The sequence below is a fragment of the Propithecus coquereli genome, unplaced genomic scaffold (assembly GCF_000956105.1).
Source record: "Propithecus coquereli isolate 6110/MARCELLA unplaced genomic scaffold, Pcoq_1.0 Scaffold113, whole genome shotgun sequence".
Classification (NCBI taxonomy): domain Eukaryota; kingdom Metazoa; phylum Chordata; class Mammalia; order Primates; family Indriidae; genus Propithecus; species Propithecus coquereli.
The window spans coordinates 4,735,289-4,755,221 of NW_012135303.1; the positions used below are offsets into that span (position 1 = coordinate 4,735,289).

The 19,933-nt window shown below is 42.1% G+C and overlaps 1 protein-coding gene across 1 annotated transcript in view; it reads right to left on the reverse strand.

Moving 5' to 3' along the window:
• Window positions 1-19,045, reverse strand: part of LOC105819244 (aldehyde oxidase-like) — a 68,781-nt gene extending 49,736 nt beyond the window's left edge. The window contains 9 exon segments of the mRNA XM_012655451.1: window positions 497-687; window positions 1,269-1,349; window positions 1,976-2,065; window positions 2,962-3,023; window positions 5,892-6,018; window positions 7,386-7,494; window positions 9,137-9,233; window positions 12,575-12,632; window positions 18,711-19,045. Coding sequence (XP_012510905.1) covers window positions 497-687; window positions 1,269-1,349; window positions 1,976-2,065; window positions 2,962-3,023; window positions 5,892-6,018; window positions 7,386-7,494; window positions 9,137-9,233; window positions 12,575-12,632; window positions 18,711-18,755 — 860 coding nt within the window. The 5' untranslated portion in view covers window positions 18,756-19,045.
• Window positions 19,046-19,933: the final 888 nt, after the last annotated feature.

Here is a 19,933-nt window from a genome sequence, read left to right on the forward strand (position 1 = left end):
GGATTTTCCTTATACTTGGAGGACTCTCTGGAATTGTCAGCCTTAAAACTTGGGCCATACGGCGTACTCAAAATTCTCCTTGGGAAGATTCTAGGGGCTCCTCAAAGAGGTGGGCAGCCAAACTGAGCCCACACTGGACACAACAGGAAGACCTTGTAATTGCAGTTTAAGTAAAACATATTCTGCCCATTGAGACACCACTGAGAGAGGAAACAAACAGCAATTCAAACGTGAGGCCCAGATAGTCCCCAAACGGAAAGACAGAACAGCTGTTGCTGGCACTGCTGTGGCTGGTTTGCTATGGAGCAAGCCCCTCGGGTACAACTCTGTACACAGTGCCAATGAAGGGCAAGAGGGATTTATTTATTTAGTGAATGGTTACAAAGTCTCCTGAGCAATGCTGAAGAAATCAAGTCCTTTAATCAAGGATTAAAAATGCTATTTCAGACCACTTTTCCTGAGAATGCACATATATGAAGTTTATTTCCCCCCAAACCCTTTTCCTCAGTTTCCCCATAAGTAGTCCCTGGGGTTCTACATACCCACAGAGGTATTTCCCATGACAACAGGGGCCTGGGGATACTTGAATTTAGCTTCCAGAAGTCCCTGCAGAGTCACTGGGGAAATCCATGTCATTCTTTCACCACCAAAAACCCTGGTCCTTTGTGGTTGTTTCTCAGCCATGATCTGTTGAAAAAGCAATAGGGAGTCAAGATGCCTTGTGATAACATTTCCACCTGTTTCTGCTCTGTCATTGTACAAACAGACAAAGGAAATACAAGTCTTCTGAAAAATTAAAGTGACCCAAATGTACAGCTCTCCAAAGAATCAGAGCTGAGGATAAAAGTGTAATGGTGTTTTACTCCTAGTGTCTGCTCCGCGTATCTCCCTTTGGTGCTCTCATGTCTCCAAGGAACCTTTACTGTTAAAAAATACAACATGCTTAATTTTTTCAAATCATTCTATGGAAGAATAAACTTCAGCAAAACTGAAAGTAGAAAACATGCCTGCATCAACACACATGGTTTCCTGACTTCATAGATACTAATACTATCTGCTGCTTCTTATAGTCAACCCAGCTGTCCCCTCCTGGTGACTTCACCCTCATTCCTCTACCTCCTCCTCAGTCCACACTCTTCAGACTTTGCGATAAGGATGACAGATGAGTCTTACCTATTTGCCAACTTTTGAGAGAATCCATAAGCAAACACCCTTCCTGACATTCACCATCAATTCCTCTAGGATGAGCTCAATGTTGCCTGACTTACCATTAGCTCGGGAGGAAAGATAAGTTCCTGGGTTGGATCCAGTGGCAGAAACTCCTCTTCTGAGAAGAGTTTTGGACTTGCCTTAAAAAGAGAAGGTAGCAGGAGTTATTGTCATCAAGCAACTTTACTTTAAAATCCTTGTGGAATGAGGTCGGAAGATGATGGGCATACAGTCAGACACATGAGCTGCAAACCAAGGGCTCAAACGCAGACCTGGTTACTAGCAGCTCAGCACAGATGTCGATTGGCCTCTGGACCCCTCAGCTCCCTGAACATTCTCTTTGGAATTGGGGGACAGCAGAGGAGGCAGGCAGTGGCACAGACACAGCTGTGAACACGCACAGTTCCCTGACCTGCTCCCATCACGACTTGCTCCGCCTGGTATTTCACTTTCCTGACAACCTCACTTTGCTTCTGGCCTTTGAAAAAAGACTTGAAGACTGCTCTTGAAAAACTAAGAGGCACTAAGGGATCAATATGTTTTCTCTCCCATAAATAGCTGTATTTAAATGGGAATAATATCTGGGATGAGGGACAAAGTTGCTAGGATAAAATTTTTCTATATAGAAATAGAGTGAGAATGGAAGAGGGGACACGTTGACACACTTCAAATTAGTCAAATTGAGTAGCCATTTATTCTTCCTAAGAGAAGTCAGCTACTGCTCATGTCCTGAGTAAACCTCATAAAAACGTTACATTTCACTGACCTTATTTCCTTCCTCAAATTCTGGTAATCCATTTATTCCTTGATCCAAACAGCAAATCCCATTTTCTTTACTTTGACAGCAGCCAGAAGACTAGTGGGCAAAAAAACAAATCATTAGGAATTTATTGCTGATTCTACTAAGTAGGAAATAAAGCAGGCGACTACCAATTGAATCATAATCAGAATGAATATGGTTAGATATCTGGAAAGAGAACCATTTGTACTTAAACAGCCAAACTAACTCTAATAAAAAACCTGAGCTTATAGGAAATTTTGAAGAGCAGTGATTATTAAACAAGTTAAAATATATAACGATCTTATAACTGAGCCTGTCACATAGCAATAAATATTAACTATTGACAATGATTAGTTATTAATTTTAATAGTTCAAATATTAACACAAATTATTAACAAGTATTGTTATTATCATCACTGTGTTCTTATCTGTGATGTACTGATTTCACAGTTTAACTTCCAAAGGACAATCTTATGTCCTTCACTTCGATATTGTTTGTTTATTTATCCATTCAATAAATATTGATTGAGCAGCTACCCAGTGAGTGCACAGTGACCAGCCCTGGAAATGCACAGCCTCTGCCGTCAAGCAGCCTATAATCTCGTGAAGAGACGGAATAGCAGATGGGCAATTGTGCCACACTGTGCACGTGTGCACATCACACATGCACGGGGCTACAGGAGTGCCAGAGCAGCGAACCTGACAAATAGGTGAGGGAAGACCTCTTGGAGCAGTGATCCACAGCCAACGTCAAAATGCTTCGGTGCTCATTATGTGACCACCAAGGCAAGCTCAATGAATGAAGGTGAGCGCCCTGGCCGAGAGCGAATAAAACAGCAGTTACAGACCTTGAGATAAGAAGTAGCCCTGTATTAGTAACAATGGTTGTACCTCTAATCACACCTGACAATGCCTACTGTTTAGTTTCATCGGGGGAAAATATACTCAACCACGTGTTCCTTTCTACTTACTTTACAGAAAGTCTTGCATGCATCAATTATGGGCCTGTAGCCAGTGCAACGGCACAGGTTACCTGAAGGGGAATAAACAAGCTCTGTTAATCAAGAGACCTCGAGGCACAGTCTGCCAAATGTGTGATGGAAATAAGGACCCTATCCTAGAAGAAAACTCCGTTTGACATTTCAGTCCACCTAGTCTGTACAAAGTTGGGTTTTTTTCATCCGCAACTTGAGATATTTAATTGAGAGTCTCGAGGCAGATTTGAACAGCTCAGCCATTTGTACTTTTCTGTAAACAGTTTTTATGCCCTCTGCTTATAATAGGTGCTCAAACACCCCAACGATTTCAAGCCAAAAACTTGCCCTACGGTCAAATTCAAGAGCTAAGCTTCACTTTAAAAAAAGCAAAAGCCACCTTATTGAGGTATTATTGACGTACAAAAAGCTGGACATATTTAATGTATCCAACTTGATGTGTTTGGAAATAAGTATATACCCATGAAACCATCACCACGGTCAATGCAGTAAACATATCTATCACCTCTAAGTTGCCTCCTGCCATTTATTTATTTACTCATTTATATAGTGATAAGAACACTTAATATAAGATCTACCCTCTTAGCAAACGTTTCAGTATACAATACAGTATTGTTAACCATAGACATTATGCTGTGCGGTAGATCTCTAGGACTTATTCATCCTGCATAACTGAAACTTTGTACCCTTTGACCAATACGATCTCCCTTGGTATATGCAAGGGATTGGTTCCAGGACTGCCCACAGAAAACCAAATCCACACATACTCAAGTCCTGCAGTGGGCCCTGGGGAACCTGCATTTACACGAAAAGTTGGTCTTTTATATACGCAACAACTATATTTTTGATCCACTTTTGGTTGAAAAAAAGCTGTATATAAGTGGACTCACATGGTTTGGACCCATGTTGTCCAAGGGTCACCTGTACCTCCTTGTTTTCCCTTCTCCATCCCCTGGTAACCACCATTCTACTCTCTGCTTCTATGAGTTTGGCTATTTTAGATTCTTCATATAAGTGGGATCATGTAATATTTGCTCTTCTGTGTCTGGCTTATTTCACTCTGCATAATGTCCTCCAGGTTAACATATGTTTTTGCAAATGGCAGGATTTCCTTTTTTTAAGAGAGAAAAAAAAGTCCTCATTGTTAACGCTATAGCAGTTATCAATTTATTTTAAAAAGAGAGAGAGGAAAGAGGGAGAGAGCACTAAGCTTCAGTTGATAGATCAAAGGCAAAAAAAATAAAAAAAAGAAAAGAAAGATCAAAGGCATCATACAGCAGCAAAAGTAGTTATTAAACTTTGGAAGCTGTTGGGCACACAGTTTATTTACAATGTGAAATTAAGGAATTCAAACTTAAAGTTGTTGGAACTTTAAATTATTTTGAACCTCCAGAGGAATATAACTATGTGGCCTGAGTCATGCAGTTGCAACTTCTGCTTTTTCCTGTAAATGATTAGAAATAACCCAGTGGCATCAGAGACAGAACCCCTTTAGATCATTACTCCTCCTCACAGAATGTTAAAGCAATCTGCCTTGAATGTAGAAAGCTGTAGACAATCAAATCACTGTAACATATGGACTGGCCTTGCATGGAAAATGGCAAACCCTGTTAAACTTCTCTGTTTCTGCCTGTGTAAATGAAATCTTAACTTCCCCACTTGGGAACACTGACTCCATTCCTTTGGAGTCTGTCTTTCCCAGGTGGTCATGCATAAACTTTGTGCTTGAATAAACTCAATACTTAATCGTATTTTCTGACTCTAATTGCTTAAGGTCAACAACAATAAATTATTAGGCCAGTGTTTCTTTCACACAGGTCTTGTGTTCTTCACTCACCCCCAAATCTGAGGTCTTATTTACAAAACAAGGCCACTTAGACAAGCTGTCTGGGGGTGTGTCCCAGGAATCTTCATTATTCATAAATTCTCCATGTATTATATGTCTTAGGTACCTCAAAATTTGTGAACCCTTTGTCACTTCTTCACAACATAAACAGTCATGAAATCAAATGCATGGTAAGACCTACAGGAAATCAGGCAGAAGGCAGTTATATGCTATGTCTCTCCCTCCTGCTTCCATTTGCTCTGGTTTTCCCTGGAACACTGTTGCAGAGGACTCATGTTCACTAGCAGAGAAATGAGGTCCTCAGGAGGCAGGAGGCAAAGAAAAATAGAGCCATGAGAGTTCCAGCAGAAATAGGATTTGAGAGGCTATCATTTTTAAAAATTGTTTAGACTCTTGTTGATGAGGCCCCCCAACACACACACAGACACACTGAGCTCCCGAACTTGATAAAGTGACTCTAGAGTGGATAGAGAGAGCTCTTTGAAACAAGTATCACCAGAAGACCTCAGTCTCTTTGACTTCATGCTGTATTCACCGACAGCCCTCTGATACTGCACATGGTCCTGAGAGCACCCACCCAATAGGAGAGAGTAGCAACAGAGCAGCATGTAGAGACAACGGGACTCTTGCCAAGGACTGTTTCCAACTGGACTCTTTCCAAGGATAAATGAAAAACTGGCCTTTTAATGATTATAGAAACAAGCAAACAACAAAAAAGGGAGGGGACTCTTACAGATTAAAAGAGATTTCAGAAATACATTAGCCAAATGCAATGTGTGGGTCTGGTTTGGATCCTGATTTGAACAAACCAACTCTTCTACTTATTGGTGATATAGTATAACTTTGAACAAAATTACTCTTTCCAAACCTCAGTTTCTCCATCTATGAAATGGGCATAATAATGATAGCTATATTATAAAGTTATTGTGAGGATTAAATGAGATCATCTTCAACTAGCATTTAATACAGTGTGCAGCACATAGTAGGTAGACATTATTAGCTGTCATCATCGTCATCATCATCATTTAAAAATAAACACACACATACGCATATAACCTACCACCAAGAGCATCAGTTAACTGATCCAGAGTGGGCTCTGGGTGGTTCCTGAGCAGTGTATACATGGACATCACCATCCCAGGGGTACAGAATCCACACTGGGTGCCATGACACTTGGCGATCCTCTCCTGGAAGCACAGAAAGGTGAGAAATGCAGAATCTTGGGCCCCACCCCAGACCTATTGAATCAGAGCCTGCATTTTAACAACATCCTAGGCAATTTGTCTGCACGTTAAAGTTGAACAAGAGGTCCTTGAAAGCCCTTCTCATCCCAGGTGCCTCCCACCTAGGGCTGGATTGTTGTGATGTTCAACCTCATCAGTTTTTGAGCTTCACCGAAGGCAGGGTTTTCAGCCTTTACAATCACCTTGAGAGCTTCCAGAATTCTAGGGCCCAAGCAGCACCCCAAATCAACTGACTTAGTTGCTAGGGGTGGGACACAGGTATACATCTTTTAAAGATTCTCAGGTGGTTTCAATGTGCAGTTGAGGTTGTGAATTACTGAGATAAAGGAAGTCCTTCAGAGAAACGAACCAAATTACATTCAAATTGAGAAATAAAAGAAGGAAATATTTCCTTTATTTCTTCCATGCCTTTCCCCCCACTAGCATTTTCTCTTTAGAGTCTAAGTTCTGAGGTGCAAGTCCATTTTGGAAGCTGATGGCAGCTCAGCACCAGTTAGGGAATGAAAGGGTGTTTGCACGCCTGCCTAAGGCCAAGTCTCACCAGGGTATCTGTGCAGAATTCTCTCCCTCTAGGGAATGAGGTTTCATGAAAAATAAATAGAAGCCAAGATCTCTTCAAGTCTAAAGAACTTGAAGTTTGGCCATTTTCTGTTGCTCCTATCTTTTCTGTCTTCTACTTCTCCTTATAAGTAACCCTCATTAACTCAGATAAAAACAAGCAGCAAGGGCATTTTTATGGGCAATGTATACATAATTTAAAGAGTCAGGAGTCTCAAGGTGTCTTTTCCCTTGAGGCAAAAGCTCTAACAAGGTGCCACTTTGGGAGCAAAAGCCTCAAAATTAATTGACAATTCCTATCGTCTGTCTTCTGCACAAGTCCTAAGTTTGACAAATCTTTTTGGTAGCTGAGATGTTCATTCATCTTCAAGATCATGTTATTTCTCACCTTATTAAAAAAAAAAACAAGAAAATTATGTCCCTCAATGCACATGGCTCTTGTTTCTCTATGAGTTTGGAAGATGTAAGATGGACAGGTCCCATCTAATTAGAACACAGAAAACAAACCCAGAAACGTCAAGGTTTTCTTAGAAAAGAGAAAGTCTTCTAGTCTTCCAAAAGCATCTTTCCAAGAAGTTAGTCACAAACATGCATATCCCAGTATCCCAGGCTTTGCTCCTGGGCCTGGCTGGGCTTTATGTGTTAGCAGGGCCTGAGCAGCAGACTGCTGTGCTCTCTTAATCTCAGGGCCTCATAATGTCATTAATGATTTTGGAGGCACAAAGACACTTAAGAAAGAGGCACATCCTCACCTGAACAGGATGGATTCTGGTCTTGGTGCTTCCTATGCCCTCTACCGTGGTGACGGCGGCACCATGCAGGGAACAGATGGGGATCAGACAGGCATTGGCTGGGTAATGCCTTCAGAATACAAAAGAGAAGCATGAAATACAAATTACCTTGTATTCAGGGGGAAAGGGGACCAAGCATTCACTGGGCACCTCTACTATGGCAGGTTTGTATCATGTCCCCAGCCTTTGCATATATATTTTGTCCTTAGCTTACACCCATTTTGCAAAAGTATTATTACATAAAATCTGAGGATCAGAGTAATTTACTCAGGGTCTCAAATGGAGTGTCAGATGCAGGATTAAAATTAAGCCTCCTAATTCTAATTTCAGAACAGTTTCCACTAACTTTAATAGTTTTTCCTTTTGAATAAGGCAGTGGGTGCGGGGAGGGGAGGGGTGGCTGACATTCTCCAGTCACGTGCAACCACCCATCCACCTAGAAATTATTCCATCTTCCAGGCAGATGCTGGGCCAGGGATTGGTTGGGTGATAAAGTGAATGTGATATTGTGCTTCAGAGGAAGAAACAGGGTGTGGAATACAGAGCTCCTCAATCTCACAGAACCACTGCTAGAAAATGTCCAATTCAAAATGACTCTTAAAATGTTCTCATTTACCAAATAGTCCACAAATGGCCACAAATGGCCAATAAATATGTGAAACAAATGTTCAACCTCAAAAATTAAGAAAGAATCAAATTAAGCAATTTATCAAAGGAAATGACAAATTTTTTTTAAATTATAATATCCCTTGGTAGCAAAGGCTTGGGAAAGTGGGACTCATACACTGCTTATAAGAATGGCGATTAAATTCTCCCCAAGCTCTTCTGGGAGACATTTCACTGAAAGACATAAAAACCTTGAAGATGCACACTGTCTTTTACTCTGCAATTCCACCCCTATGGATGTATCATAGGAAAATAGCCACAGACATAAATATAAATATATCTACAGGAATATTCATTGATGTGTTTCTCATAATAATGAAAACTAAAAATAATCTAAGTGAATACTCTTTGGGGATTGGTTTTAGTACATCCAAATGATGGAATATACCTATCCATTTACATTTATTATTTTAAAAAGATATTAATGAGAAATTAACAAAATATACAGTTTTTAAACAGTATTGCAGTATGCTTCTATTTGTATATACAACAGAAAGATTGGAAGGATATTATTCATTTATAAATAAATGTAAATATGTATTAAGTGCCTACTATGTGCTAGGCAGAGTTCTAGGTGCTAAGACTCACTGGTGAACAAGACAGATAAAATCCCTGCCCTTGTAGAGTGTATATTCTAGTTAAGAGAAAATAGATAGTACACATGGGTATAGACAGTACACATCCACATACATATATAAATTGAAATGATGAGAAGTCCGTGAATAAATTAATATACATAATTATATCTGATGATGGCATTATCCTTCACTGTGATTTTAGCCTGTCTTTCCTCTCCAGACAGCACAGGGAGTCAGGCAGCCTCTCAATTTCTGACAGGGGATTCTTTGACCATATGTTATCCTCACTGATAGCACGTTTTTTCCCCAACCCATTCACATTTCTGGGACCATGTCTGTCTTGTTCATTACCGAACCCCCAGTGCCCCAGTTCCTTTCACTTAGTAGGCACTCAATACATATTTACTACATGAAGGAATGAACGAAGCTCAAAACATTCAACCATAGGTGGACTTTGCTGCCAGGTACCTTAACTTCTTGGTGGTGGGGTTGTATCGTGATAGCATCACTGTACACGCACCACAGCCTCCCCCTCCACAGCCGTACTTAGTTCCTGTGAGTCGAACTGGAAGAAGCGTGGTTAAAGATCATATTTTCCGTGATTCTTTTTTAGAATAGCCCTGACCTTATGAGACGGCACCATCACAGACTCTTAAAAGTATAGTTAAGTTCAATACATATTCATCAAACGATATCTGTATGTCTTAGGTGCTATTCTACCAGCTATAATCTTATAAATTCTTGATTTCATTTTATGTGTTGTATCTCGTGCCCTCCCTTTGGAAACAATTGAACCTCAGGTTACCAAAAATAGGGCCAAACTAAAAATGGAAGAGTCTATCCATGTAAGGGCTTCAGTATTTTAAGGTATGACTATATTACACACTTGTTCTCATCCTTATCTGTGCCTATTTATTATTATAAATAATTCTTGAAATATTTGTGTCATATTAGCCATGTTTCTCATATTTCTCTGCCTTTCAGTGGAAGAAACTGCTAGCTGTTCCCTAATATCTGTTCTTTCATTATTCCTTAGTAATAAAAACCCTGACTTTTAGCCATAGACATGGCTGCTCAGAATAAAGAATACATTTTTTCAGCCTCCTCTGCAGCCAGATAGGTCATTAACAATGCTGGCTAATGGGATGTACATATTAGGTCATTAAATATGAAATGTCCAATTTTGAATCAAAAGTTTGGTTTATTATATCTCAAACAAGAAGCAATACAATTAATCAGAATATGTGCCTAAACTATTGATACAGTTTTGCCATCTTAACAGTAGCTTGTTTATGCAGCAGTGAAGAAGGCTGGAGAGCAAGTGACAATGAAATTGTGAAAGGCGTTTTCCACAGTTTGTTGAGAATTGAATATTTTTCCCAGCAAGAAGTGGTCTAAAGCCTGGAAGAAGTGGTAGTCAGTTGGTGCAAGGTCTGGTGAATACGGTAGATGACAGAGAGTTTCCAAGGCCAGCCTCTGTAGTTTGAGCAGAGTTGTATTTTGCAACATGTGGTCTTGCAAGAGGACTGGCCTGTCTCTGTTGACCAATCTTGGCTGTTTAATTGAAAGCATTCTCATCATTTCATCCAACTGGTTGCAGTAGACATCTGCTGTAATTGATTGACCAGGTTTCATTAAGCTGTAGCGGATACTACCAGCGCTGGACCACCAAACAGACACCGTTAGCTTTTTTTGATGAACATTTGGTTTTGGACTGTGTTTCGGCACTTCATCTTTATCCAACCATTGTGCCAAATGCTTGTGATTGTCAGAAAGAATCATTTTTCATCACATGTAACAATACAGTGTAGAAATGGTTTGCCTTTATGTCATGACAGCAAAGAAAGGTTTGAGATGATTTCTCTTCTGACACTTGTTTAATTCATGCGGTACCCATCTATCCAGCTTCTTTACCTTGATGATTTGTGTCAAATAGTCCAATATTGTTGGAATAGTAACATCAAACCTTGCTGCTAATTCATGCGTAGGTTGAGAGATGGATTTGTTTCCACTACAGCTTTCTGCTTGTTATCTACTTTGGTCTCAGGTCGCCCATGTGGCTCATTTCGAGTTAAAATCACCAGAATAGAACTTCTGGAACCATCAACGTACTGTGTGTTCATTAGCCACATCCTTCCCAAACAGTTCACTGATATTTCAAGCTATCTGTGCAGCATCAGTTCCACGATGGAACTCATATTCAAAAATAACATGAATTTTGACTTATCTATAGTTTCACAAAAGTTGCTCTAAAAAAAGATCTGAAAGATAATCACAAGCCAAAAACCATGCATTTGAAATAATGAGGATGTAACCTTCACAATAAAAATAAAACAAGAAGTGTCAAAGTGAAAATGTCAGAGGTATCAACCGTCAAACTTAGCACTTAAGGAAATCCGACATTTCATACTTAATGACCTAATACAAGTGTTGTGTATGACTTCTGTTAGGGGAGTGTCCTAGAAAGGAGAGGGGTGCCCCTTTCTTTGCCAATTACTTCTTCTATTTGCTGGAATTTAGTTTTGAGGTCTGAACCTCAGTTAGTCATCTCTGATAGAGGCAGGGAAAGCTGCATGCTGAGGAGGGTGGAGCTTGGCTCCCTGACAATGTCGTGACACTGCTTTACTGGCCCTGATCCACTTACCTTTGGGTTTCCTTTATGTGAGTATGACAGCCACGCAAACGTGTCTTACAGACCCCTTTCAACATGGAGGGTAATGACCAAGAGACTCATCTGCTGCACTTGGAAGTTGATTGCCCTGGTTTGCTTTAAGGCCGTGCCTCCCATGGGCTGCACACCACCAACGGCTCAGCGCTATGGAGAGATGAAGTCCTAGTCAAGTATCCCCAGTGGTTTTGAAGAACATGTCTTAGACTGACCAGCAGTCTAAGGCCCTTCCATTCAACCTTCTCTCCCTCTCTTCTTTTCCAGGGTCAGACTTGCACTGTGGTCTAACGGCTCCGTAAGCCTTCTCCGACTCCCTCCCTATTTCCTTTCATGCAGGCATTTCTCCTAACAAACAAAACCTTTGCATGTTTAATCCATTTTTGGTGTCTGCTTCGTAGAGAACCTGAACCAACGCAACAAGAAAGGAATAAACTTCTATCTTCTATCTTATTTACTACTTTTTGGGGTTTTCTGTCACTCACAGGGAACCAAACTTTAAATAGTATACATAGGTACTGTGGCTAACCTGGAAGTCAGTGTTCATTGTTTTTATGTCTAAAGATCTTGAACAACTTCCATGAGTATGTTTCAGGGGTATGTTTTGACAATTATGCATCTGTAAAGTAGTAATTGATGCTTTGGAGTTGTGTACTCTTTGGGGAATTTCACTCTTCCTGGGGGAAAATGTACAAACTCCCATTGTCACATAATTTTGTACATAGTTTAGTGGGGTCTACCGATCTCTGGAAGCTCACTGGAGTTCATGCATAGCAAGCTAAAAATCCATTCCTAAGATGGCTTTTATTTAGAAAGTCTTTCTAGGGTAATATTTTCAGGTTTAATTTCTCCATTTTTCTTTTACTTTCATTTTAGGTGATTTCTGTGCTCTCTTTTTCTAATGGGCATGATGATTAGTCCTTGAAAATACAGTGTAAATATTGTCACTTTTAATTCTAAGAGATACTTACTTAAGCTCTTTAAACATCTATTGCTTTAGTTTCCATTGCTAGTTTCTCTATTTTATACAGACATTAGAAAGAACTTGGTTCTTCTGACAGCCACAATTGTGTATTGTCTATAAAACTAAGATGCGGAACTTTCTCAAAGATAAACATAAAACCGTAATAGTAGGGATTATGTCTCAGCATGTTTCTAAAAAGATATTTGACATATTATTTGATGAGGACATAAGAGCTATACATACATATACACACATACACACTCAAAGCAAAGGATACGCTTCTTCCTCAGATATGGTAACAGCATTATTTCAGGATCAGCATTTCTTTCTATCACCTATATCATAGAGAAAATGAGTTACGCAAGTTGACAGAGCTGGTGAGAAATTCACATTGGTAGGAACACACTAATTTGAGAGAAATGCACATTAATTAATCCTTCTACTCATATTTTCAAGTCGATTTCATGTTTATGGAACACCTGTGATATTCAAATCACCTCTCTTAAGTGTAATCTTGAGCTCCCCACAATTGCACCCCTGTCCTTAATTCTGAATTAGCTCTGTTCTCTAAGGCAGTGATTGTGTCTACTAATAACACGAATGACTCCTGTCCAGCTTTTCCTAGAGAGTCGGAAGCAAGTGAGAGAAAAGACATTAGCAGAACAGAGTAGGGTGGGGGGAGAGAGAGAGAGAAAGACAGCAAGTGAGACAGAGAGAGAAGCTTTTGGAATAGAATAGCCTCTGAGAAATCGATAGTTAATTTTTTTAAAAAGACTTATCATGTTCGAATAATTACAGTCAGAAAGAGACCACAACGAACCATGTCCCCCAAATCAAAGAAACAAAGGAAAAGATAAAACGTGTATGCCACGTGCTGCAAAGGTGTGCAGCAAGGAAACGCCGGGCGAATTCATGCGAGCAGGCCGGCAGCACAGTGGCACCTGTGGACGGCATGATCAAGACACCGTGATTGGTTATGCTTTCCAAGGTGACCATGTTTTCTCTTTTTTGATTAAAAATTCTGGATTTCTTTTCAATTCACAGAACATATAGAAGCACAATTTGCTTCACAATTTCAGAAGCCGTATTCATCTTTCACCATATAATAATTTGCCCTCCTGGGAAGCAGGTGAGGAGAGGCATGTGCTTAGTCCATGGCTGCCTCCTTACCCTCAATTCTAAGTGTCCACATGCAAGGCCAGGTGAGGCACACGCCAGTTGCCAAGGTCAGATCTGTGCCCTAGAAGAGTATGTGTGTGAGTGTGTGTACACCTACTACAATATAAAAAGTGGGGTACCTCCCAGGCATCTTCAACTTAACTGGCCCTCAAATGGAACTCTTTATTTCCCAGTGTACTCCTTCCTTCTTTCCTCTAACCTGTTTCATAGCCTCACTATCCGCTAGGTTATCTAAGTTTAAAAACCTGACCTATTTTCAACTTTTTCTTTCTTTCAATCCACACAATCGATGTCACCAAGTTCTTCCACTTACACTCCCAAAATGATTCTCCAAACACCCTCTCTTCTACTGTCACTATCTGGAATGAGCTTGTATCAACACTTGCCTAAATGATTCTATTATTAATAGCTGCCTACCAGGTCCCCCTGCCTCCATTCGTGCCACCCACGATACTGCCCTCTACACCACTACCAGTGACCACTCCAAAATCCAAGTCATCTCAATATCTGCCTAAATTTAACATCACTCCTGCCTGCCGAACTGTCATGCTCAGAATTTCCGAATCACCGGGATGCTTCTTAAAATGAATTCTCTATGGAATCAGGATTTCTGGGAGAGAGAATCAGAAAATGTACATTTTAAACGAGCACACTGAGTGCGTCTTAGGTGAATTCAATCCATGCATTCCTGGAGTACAAGAAGAAGATCAAATTCCTCGGCCAGGCCGCTTCTATAAACCGCCCCATTGTCTCCACGTATCTTGCACTCAGGCCACATGGAAGAACTGGCCGATGCCAGCAGTGCACGGACTCTCACCTTCACCACATCCGCACAGGCTCCTTTCTGTCCTAAAAGCCCCTTTCTTCTCCACTTGGCAGAATTTTGTCATTCCCTGCCCTGCTCAAACGTTCCCTGGGCAGAGTGTGGCCACCTAATACACGCGTTCCCAGTCCCTGTTCCCAGTGACCATTCTCCTCTGTGTTTCCATGGCCAATGTCCTTCCCCCTTCTTTTACGGCACATTTTACTCTGTGTCATAATTATTTGTGTATGTGTAAGCCTATCTCAATCCCGAGAGAAACCATCTTCTGTTCTTCTCTGTGTCAAATTCTGAGCTCTGTGCTGGGGATATATCATAGGGATGTACTAAATGTTAACTAATTAAACGAATGACTTGAACATGATGTGTACAATTTGCTATGAGAACACTGGGAAGGGAGGAATGATTTCTCATAGACTGGGGTGTCTGAACAGAAGAAAAGAAAGAAAAACAGAAGTTACCAGTGGCAGAAACTGTTGGTTGTCTATCCTTTCCTGCTGCCTGAAATAGGGATGAAGTGGCTAGAACTCCAGCAGTCATCTGAGACCATGAGGCAACACATTAATGACAGCAGAAGAAAAGAAAGAAGAAATGGATCTCAGATAACAACACAAAGCTTCTGGCTTTATGTCTTTCCCCAGATACAACGGCAAATCACAGATGCCCCGTTTTAATAGACAGACAGGAAAGAATAGCATTTTATCCTTGGGGAATATTTACATATTTTGGGAAGGAATTAATGGAAGAAGCAGGCCTTGCTTGTTTGTCTATTTGTTCTAGGAGAGGTTGCAAAAGATTGGAGTTCTGGTTCAAAGTGCCACTGGCTTGAAATGTGTTTATTTTTCTTGATTTGGACAAGATCATATCTGAAGTGGAAACAGGGATCTAGCTGTCCTGGCAGCTCTGGAAGTGAAGCAGGAAGGTCACACTAAAATAGTGGGATGTACAGAGGGGATGGGGACAGAGTTATTCTTGTTGACTCTGGATTGGAGAGATGATGACAGTTCTCAGGTCAGGGTCGTTGCACATACTCATCTCAGTATAGTCTTGAGTGTCGCAAGGGCGGAATCTGTCCCTCTGTATCTCTGCCAGCCCTTTTGGGAGAGTCCAAGTTCACATTGCACAAGGTTAAGAAATCACTTTCCTTTGTGCATGGCTGGTGACTAGTGCTTGAGGGGGCCCGGCCAAATCCAAGACAGAGTTAGAAAGAAGAAAGAGGACACTTCTGCCTGAGCTCAGGTTGCTTTAAAATTCACTTTGCTTGTTGGTTCTTCCTGCCCAAGCTGCCTCTATCCCCCTGCCCCCAATCCCATTGTCTGAATCATTGCAACCATCTCAGCAGCTCAGTAGACCAAGGACTCCAGGAAACACCAGCCAATGAACAGCTTCTTCCAGATTCCTACATAATACTAAGAACCTATGCCCATGTAGCAAACAATGCTCAATGACTACTTCCTAGCTTTCTTGACACTTCTAAGCAAGTTCTGGCTCTACTAATGAAGGAGATTATTTTCTGGTCCAGATATTAACAATCATTTCCACATATTAAGTGTTAACTGTGTACGAGCACTTGCTAATCACTATCCATGGAATTTAATCTTCACCCCAATTCCAGAAGATAAGTTTCTGTTATTAGCTCTGCTTTGCAGAGGAGAAAACTGAGGCTCAGAGATATTAAGGACCTTGTCTGAGGCCCTGGACTGTCAGGTGGCAGAACAGACACAGGATTCAAACCCATGGCTGACTAGTTCCAAAGCCCACACCTTTGATCTCTACACCTCACAGCCTCACAGAATGACACGCTTCAGTTCCTGAGTTGAGGTCAGAATGTGGCATCTATGGTATAATTTATTCATGGGCCCCTCATCCCTTAAACTCCATGTTAAATGGGTCAGCTGTTCTTCTGGGCCCTTAGTGGAGCAAATAAGATTCCAGAAGTCTCTCTATGATTAAGGCTCTGACCAATGTGCATTGGTCTTGCCTCCAGATGGCCTTAGCTTCTGCCTGATGACACCTTTTGGTGACCCGGGGAGATTTTGCAAAAAGCACAGACCAAAGACCAATCACGTCACCTAATGTCTCCTGAGTGGCTTCCAAGCTTCCTTTTCAAAGACTAGTTTTTAATTCCAGAGGTCATGTTTGACTTCAAGACCCCTCTTCTCTGGTGGTTTCTCTCTCACATTTTCTCAACAGACCCTCAGTCTCTGAACTAGGAAATTTATTCTAATTCTTTCCACGTAGCAGTCAGGCTTGCTTACCAGTATCTAAGCACATACTGCCTCAGAATTTGGAAGGGAGGAGAAGGAATGGGAAGGGGTGACACAATTTCTTTGAATGGAGTAATTTAAAAAAGTAAATCAATATCTCTAGAGTATACTTTACAAACGATAACAGGACATTTGGCCTGATAGATAAGTGGGCTGATAGATAAGAACCAGCTTATTTAATTTTAAAAATCAATAAAGTGCAGACTGTTGTTAGCCATTACGTTAAGAATCCCAATGCAGTTTGTTTGGAAGTAGGGGAGAGAGAAGAGGGGAGAAGATGTTAGACTCAAAACACCTGTTTCCTCATTTAACCAAAACCTTTACTGTCACCTCCAAAGCCCTAGTAATCTGGCCTCCGGCCATGTGTCCAGCCCCCCCAACCTGTCCCCTGAGCACACAGAAATCCTCCCACTTCGGGGCCTTTGTCCCTGCCACTCCCTCTGCCTGGAAGGCTCTGTCCCCGGTGTTTGTATGGCTTGCTCCCAGTGGTTGCTCAAATGTCACCTTTTCAGAGGGGCCAAAATATCCATCCCATCTAAAATATCAGCTCCTGCCCCCTCTCTGTCCCCTCACTTTGTTTTATTTTTTATATCAGTACTTATCAGTCCCTGACATTATACATTTCCATTTATTTCTATGCTTGCTGTCTGTCTTCCCTGCACAACATGAACTCCACGCAAGCAGGGACTCTGCCATTAATTACTGTGCTCTGCTATATCTCGGAAGCCTGAAACGCTGCCTGGCATATAGTAGGCCCTTACACGGATTGAACACTCGTGATCACTCTGTAAGAAGTGGGTAGTATTAACCCCTTTTAACAAAGGAACTGAGGAACTGAGCCTCTGAGAGATTAGGTTGTCTCAACGAAGAGTTAGAGCTGGAATTGAACCCTTGTTTGTCTAAACAAAAAAGCCAGTTTTATTATACCATTCTGTTGTGCAAAAGAAGAAAAAATGACATAATGTAAATCATCTCACCCTGTTATCACATCTCACCCTCACAGCAGTCTTGTGAGGGGTCCTAATGGCCCCCATTATAGATCAGGAAAAAACGAGCTCATCTTACCCAGTGTGGAACCCAGGCAGCAGGGGCAAAGTTTTTGTGGGTCTAGAACTTGTACAATTTGAGGGCTCCTCTTTAAAAAATTAATAGAAAACCATAAATGTGAAATTAGGCTCACGGCGGAACAGGTCTCACAGGCAAGGGGGCTGCTGCTTAACCTTCCTTAGCTTCCTGGGGAGACAGCTGGGGTCAGTCAGGACAAGTGTCATGCATGCCCTCAGCCAGAAGGAAGGGTCACAGGTGGCTCCACATGAACCAGCACCGGCACCATGGAAAGGAGTTATCACAGCCCTTGCTCGGTTGTTAGCTCTTAAGGAAGCTCTTTAACCTTCCTGCCTCAGTTTCCCTCTTCAAAGATGTCAATATGCTGGGACAACATTAAGAGTGAGCAGAGCTTGATGCCCACATCCGGGGGGCGGGGTGCTTTAAAGGATGGCCACGGGGCTTTACTGGCCCCAGACACTGGACACTGCCTGGAACTGCCGCTGAGGATTTGCAGAGTGAGCCCGGCGGTGGATCCCAGGAGGACCTCAGGGTCCGCAGAGCCTGGCTTTGACTCAACTCTGCCAGGAACTAGCTATGACTTTGGAAAGTCACAATTCTTCATCTGAGAAACGATGAGGGTGGTTTGAATTAGTTCATCTCTAAGGTTCTGCCCGACTCTAAATTGCTCCCTGCTCATCCACACACACCCTGCGAGCTGAGGCTCAGCCAGCTCCTTAGGCTGCTCTCAGTCCGTTGGGAGATGCTCCCGTTATGGGCGGGGAGTCTGCAGGAGAGCGCCGGGAGTGCCGGCTTCGGTGGTAAGAAGAGCTCATTCTCCTTCTTGTTTAGTGGGGAGGGTGGTAATCAGCCTGTGAGCCTTGGAAGGAGAGGAAAAGGGACCATGAGGAAGGCGGGGGCTCGAAGGTCCAGGGCAGTCCCTGAAAACACGTCCCTTCCCTGCCCCGAGGTGGCGGCGAGGTCGCAAAGGCAAGCGTGGCTTTCACGAGCAAGCCGGGGTGGGGTCGCGCCTCCGCCGCTCTGAGGGGATGAGGGACGGCGCGGGAGCCGTTCCCTGCGCTGCCGGCCGCGGGCGCGCTCACCTTGCGGCCGTTCACGTAGAAGAGCAGCTCGGGCGTCGGGTCCATGGTGGCGGGTCCGACGGCGGGGTCGGTCCCGGGGCCGGCGCGGAGGCGGTGGCTCCGAGGAGTCGCAGGCGCCGGGACCAGGCCGCGCTACCCGACGGGCGGGGCGGGGCTTGCGGAGCGGAGAGTCCAACCAACCACCTCGACGGAGAAAGTCCTGATTGAGTCCTAATGTTCCCGGGCTCCTTGCGGGGACAACTCTCCCCTGGCTCTGGTGTGCGCGTGGACGCTGTGTGCGGGCTGCAGCCGATGGGCGAGTGAAGACGACCCCTTCGTCTCCCGGCCCGTGGCGCTTGGCGTCTGTGCCACACTCGTGCGGCTTAGCAGATCCATCGCTTTGGTGATCTTATGTTATTGCATGTTTTCATGGCTTTCCAGCCAAATGATAAGTCTGGCACCGGTAGCACCTCCCCTCCCACACAGCTGCTGCAGTTCTGTCCTCTCCTCTGCAGGAGAGGATCTTAAGGACAAACGAATGGTTTCACAATTTGTTAAGAGTTTTAGAGATAATTATTCAAGTTTATTTTTAAAATCAAGAGCTACCTTGATATAGAAATAAACTTTTAAAAAATGTTTTATCACTATTTTCAGTTTATCTGGTAAATACCAACAGAGATGTTAAACATCTTGGAAAACTGTTTTAAAAAGTAAAACTTGGAAAATACTGAAAAGCATAAAAATAAAAATCACCTGTAAGCCCACAATTTAGGATTTACCACTCTTAAGCGTTTGGGTCCATCTTTACATTTTTGAAATCTGCACAATAACACCTTTAAAAATTCAAATGGGATTAAACTAGTTACTTTCCAGACTTCATTTTAACATACCTAGAATATTTTCCCATGTCATTTCATTTATGTAAACACAGAATTTTATTATGAGTTTCCAAAATTTGTACATGAAAGTGAAACATACAACTAGCATCAACCTACCCTTTACTAAACTTTTAACGATTCAACATTTTGCCACACTCCCTCATTTTTCTGCAGTACTTTTAAGCCAATCCCAGACACATTATTTTACTCCTGAATACTTCAGTACACATTCAAAACATATACATTTTATTACTCAGCCACAATGCCATTTCTCAGTGTCTAAAAATGTCTTTTACACTTGATTTCTTTGAATCAAACAGGGCTGCTCAATGTATTTGTGTTGTCTTCAGTCTCTTTTAATCTAGA